The sequence below is a fragment of the Scardinius erythrophthalmus genome (genome assembly GCF_964197995.2).
Source record: "Scardinius erythrophthalmus genome assembly, chromosome: 19".
NCBI classification, from domain to species: Eukaryota; Metazoa; Chordata; class Actinopteri; order Cypriniformes; family Leuciscidae; genus Scardinius; species Scardinius erythrophthalmus.
The window spans coordinates 33,649,308-33,653,828 of NC_138239.1; the positions used below are offsets into that span (position 1 = coordinate 33,649,308).

Consider the following 4,521-nt stretch of genomic DNA (forward strand, 5'->3'; position numbering starts at 1 on the left):
ACAAAACAGAAAAATAAATCAGAAATTTGTTTAAAAGTAAAATGTCGTTTATGTGAACAGTATAAACAGTTTTGTTTATCCTCATAATCCTTTCGGTTGTCTTTGGAAAACGATGATAACATGTTACTAGAAATATTTCGCTTGTAAACATACGCTATAAATTATTTTACAAATTATGAAAAATTATAACGCCATAAATTCTGGAATATTAATAAGAAACTAATAATCATCATCCACAAAAAAAAAAAAAAGAAGAAGAAGAAAAAAAGAAGATAATTAAATGTTCTTTTCCCATTTCGTCCTTTTTTTTTTTTTTTTTTTTTGATGGCTTAATCATGTCCAGTGAACGACCCTTCTCCTTAATCCCGAACCAAAATATTGACCTACATAAATTAGTCTGTAGGCTACCACTTGAGGCGATTTCGTTGCCCTTTTTTAAAATAAACATTTGTTTATAACAACAGATATTATCGTTCTAAATTTAGGATCCAAACATCATTTTCACTAGGTGATTCGTTCATATCTGCGTTATAAGTTACTACAGTTGGAATATTTTATGCATAGGTTTTGTCCATTTCCAGTTCAAGAAGGCCTATGATGTGTATAAAGCTACTCGGAGGTTCTTTGTATGTAAATAGGGTGAAAAAAGGCCCTCCCCATCTTTGTAATTAATTGACACGTTATACCACTCATCATGTTCTGAAGCACCAATGGTATAGGCTAGGATCTCCCCAAAACCCACAATTTCACATCGGCAAACACTGTCTTCATCCACTTGACTCCCAAGACCCGCCCACACGTGGCCAACCTTTTTCGTTTTTAATGCTTTTTCACTGCAGGTTCATGTGTTGAGACCAACCTTATATGGACTGATCAGTCTGGTAATGGCTTATTTCCCCCTAACACCCAGCAGTAGCGCAATATCCATGAGCTAGATATACCACTTCAGTCACTTTGGCATTCTTCCTGGACTTACAGAACTGATTTCTCCGCTACTTTTTCCCCCCAAGCATCGGTTAACGACCGAGCCTCATGCGTCGACTTCAGTTTACTTCGCGCTGAAACGGCACCGATATCCTATATTCAATAAGTCGTCCTTGTTTTTTGTGTTTTTAAACAGAGGATTGCCAAACTGGTGCAGCAACTTTACTGCATCAAATGCCCCAGACCATGTCGTTGACCAACACAAAGACGGGCTTTTCTGTAAAGGACATTTTGGACCTCCCTGATACTAACGATGAAGAAGGATCTATCACCGGGAATGAGGAAGATACGGAGGTTTCTGAGGCGACTAAAACGCCTGGAGTGCGAGTGCAAAGTCCTTTAGAGAATGTTCCAAACCTGCCTTTAAAGAATCCATTTTATGATAATAGCGACAATCCTTATACCAGATGGCTCGCAACTACGGACAGCATCCAATACTCATGTAAGTAAAGCAACCTCACAAGAATTCGGATGAGTTGAAACTCTCTTCGATTCTAAATCAGCGCTATTTTTATACTGGTCATCTATTACAAATATTTGATTTAAATCATTCTACAAAACCGCTGTGTTTGATATTGTAGATGTAGATGTCCACTGTTGCGCTTCTCTAAAGACGTAACTATGTGCTTCTGGATCGTGATCATAACTGCGGTTAAATTAGCAAGGTTTTTTTTTTTTTTTTTTTTTATGCAGTTGAAATTGTCTAGATAGTTTCTGGAATAGTTTATTTATTGACTCTTAGTTTTCGCTTACATTTTCCTCTTTGTAAACTGTTGAATATAGGCTACGGCAAAGCCATCGGTTCGGTTGGGTCACATACCCGATGATAATATTTATTGAGGCTAATGCTAATTCTGTAATATCATATTGTACCAACAAAAATAAATCTGATTGCTGAACTGGCTGTATTTATCAGTCCGTCTGCCCTAACTTAATGTTCTCCGAGAAATGTGTTAGTTTGTACATTTGACAATAAGAAATGCCACCAACAAACACAATTAACAATGCAATGTATTTTTATTTGATGTGGTATTAAATCTGTTTTTTTCTTTCTCTCTCTCGTTTTTTTTTTTTTTTTTTTTTTTTTTTTTTCGTTTTCTTGACCAGTACACGGCCTATCCGCAAACTCTCAAGACTCGTCTGCAAAATCTCCGGAACCTTCAGCTGACGAATCGCCGGACAACGATAAGGAAACTTCGAGCAACGGCAGCGACTCTGGTAAGAAGCGCAAAAGGAGGGTGCTCTTTTCCAAGGCACAAACTTACGAACTCGAGCGCCGGTTTAGGCAACAGAGATATCTGTCAGCCCCGGAGAGGGAGCATCTCGCCAGTTTGATCCGCCTGACTCCAACCCAAGTGAAAATCTGGTTCCAGAACCATCGATACAAAATGAAGAGAGCCCGGGCGGAGAAAGGTATGGAAGTGACCCATCTCCCTTCTCCTAGGCGGGTGGCCGTGCCTGTGTTAGTCAGAGATGGCAAACCCTGCCATACGCTAAAAGCTCAGGACTTGGCAGCTACTTTTCAGGCTGGAATTCCGTTCTCCGCATATAGCGCCCAGTCTCTCCAGCACATGCAATATAACGCGCATTACAGCGCCGCCACCACACCACAGTTCCCAGCACATCACTTGGTGCAAACGCAACAGTGGACTTGGTGAACAAACATTGACTTGCAAATGCAGGGCTGCATTTTAAAGACCGTGGTAAGGAGCTTTCCAAACAAAAATACAAGACTTTGCAGCTTGACCCTTTCTCACCAATTTATTTTGGGGATTGACGTGTGTGCGCCATGTTTACATGTTTTCGTTAAGAAAACCGGGTCAAGCCTCTCCCCAAATTTAAGAATGTTAAAGCTCTTGTGAAATTTTGTAAAGTATGTTTGTGTGTTGTAGAAATGTTTTCCTTTTGTCCTTCGTGTTATAAGCACGTGCAAAAACCACTTTATGATTATAGAAAATTTTATTTCTTTCTTTTACAATGGACCGAATATATTTATGGCCATGAATAAACATTGGCAATCTTTAGCTTATTTCATTGGTTTGTTTTCTATGTAAATATTTTGTGATAATTGTTTGCAATATTATGTTTGACCGTTTAGCCTAAATATATCCGATATTTAGGGAACCTCAGTTGTCGATAAACACCTCTCATGTTAATTTCAGAAAGAACGCGCGCTGACGAGGGAGGTCTACAATTCTTTTTATTAAGACTTTTAATAAAAATGATGTGGTTCAGAAATTCCGAAATGCTTTGCGTTTGGTCTCAATGATTTCGGCCTCATTTGCAAAATATGAGTCGTTTCTTCGCTATTTTCCATTAACATAAATACTTTATTATAAGCTAACAGAACGAATAAATACAAGTAATATAATTATGTTAATTTATAAAGCCTTTATATTTGCACAAACTTTGCTTTGGACACCTTGTCGCTCTCATTGTCACTTCATCAGCAACACAATTGGCTTCAGTTTTCCGAATTTATCTGTACGAACACTTCAGCAATAAGAAGGCTAAAGTCACTTGTGAAATGGGGGTAAAAATCCACTCACTTAATATAAGAGGGCTTCTTCAGCTAAGCAGCTTTTCATTCAAACGCTCTCTTCCTTTTCAGGCCCCGCGGCTGACATTTCGGGTGTTAAATCGGCACATTTAAGAGAGAAAACACGCGTGACAAAGTTTTGTTGCGTGATTTTAGTAGTTACAATTATATTTGGCTGTTGTTACGCGTTGTCACAGTGTGTATCAAAACATGATTTGCTTGAAATGATAAACACAACGGCCGTGCAGGTCAGAGCATTATTTTTAAACAATTATGTCCACTAAGAAAAGTGTCAAAATTAGTCTAGGGATTTTGGGTAACACTTTATTTTCAGGTGTCCGTGTTACTGTGTTATATATACATTTAAATACTGAGTTATAATAATGAATTGCATGTAGCGTAGCCTACTTACTATAGGGTTAGGGTTAGGAATAGGGGTTGGTTTAGGTTTAGTTGCATGTAATTAAGCACAATTAATAATAAGCATAAATAATAATTACTACAGTACATGTAACATGTGTAACGGACACTGTAAATTAAAGTGTTACCGGATTTTGTATATGTTTTCAAACGGGCAAGTCGACAACAACTCCTTTTTTGATTCCTTTCCCAATGAGGATTATCTTATATATCATCGTCGTGGGTAAATACCACGGTTCAGCGCAAAATCCGAAATGGTTTGTTTTACAAGTATGATATGAGGGCAAGCCTGGCCTTCATTAAACAAACGGCTGTGCTAATTATTTACAGAATTAGTCTTAAGCGACTCGATCTTTTCCCCGAGTGCTTATATTCTACACTAGATTTAATTCAACCAAGAAGAACTTCTAGATATTTTTATTGATTTATTTTGTTTATTCGATAGAATTATTTGTCTAATATTTTGATTATTGCATTATCGTTATTGTTCAGTAGCCAAGGAGAAGGCCGCGTGAAAATGGCACCTGTTGTCGACTATAAGACCTCATTTGTGGTGTTATGCTAAACGTTTCTTCACT

The 4,521-nt window shown here is 37.7% G+C and overlaps 1 protein-coding gene across 1 annotated transcript; it reads left to right on the plus strand.

Annotated features, from left to right (window-relative positions):
- The first annotated feature begins 1,052 nt into the window (after window positions 1-1,052).
- nkx2.2a (NK2 homeobox 2a) lies at window positions 1,053-3,012 on the plus strand. Its single transcript, XM_081394082.1, has 2 exons — window positions 1,053-1,426; window positions 2,092-3,012. The coding sequence occupies exons 1-2, from the start codon at window positions 1,159-1,161 to the stop codon at window positions 2,640-2,642; spliced, it is 819 nt and encodes a 272-aa protein (XP_081250208.1). The 5' UTR covers window positions 1,053-1,158; the 3' UTR covers window positions 2,643-3,012.
- The last annotated feature ends 1,509 nt before the right edge of the window (window positions 3,013-4,521 follow it).

Bases quoted from the DNA above. Each gene is read 5' to 3' on its own strand.
- nkx2.2a (XM_081394082.1), top strand. From the start codon at position 1,159: ATGCCCCAGACCATGTCGTTGACCAACACAAAGACGGGCTTTTCTGTA. The intron at 1,427-2,091 runs GTAAGTAAAGCA...TTTCTTGACCAG, and splicing joins GGACAGCATCCAATACTCAT to TACACGGCCTATCCGCAAAC.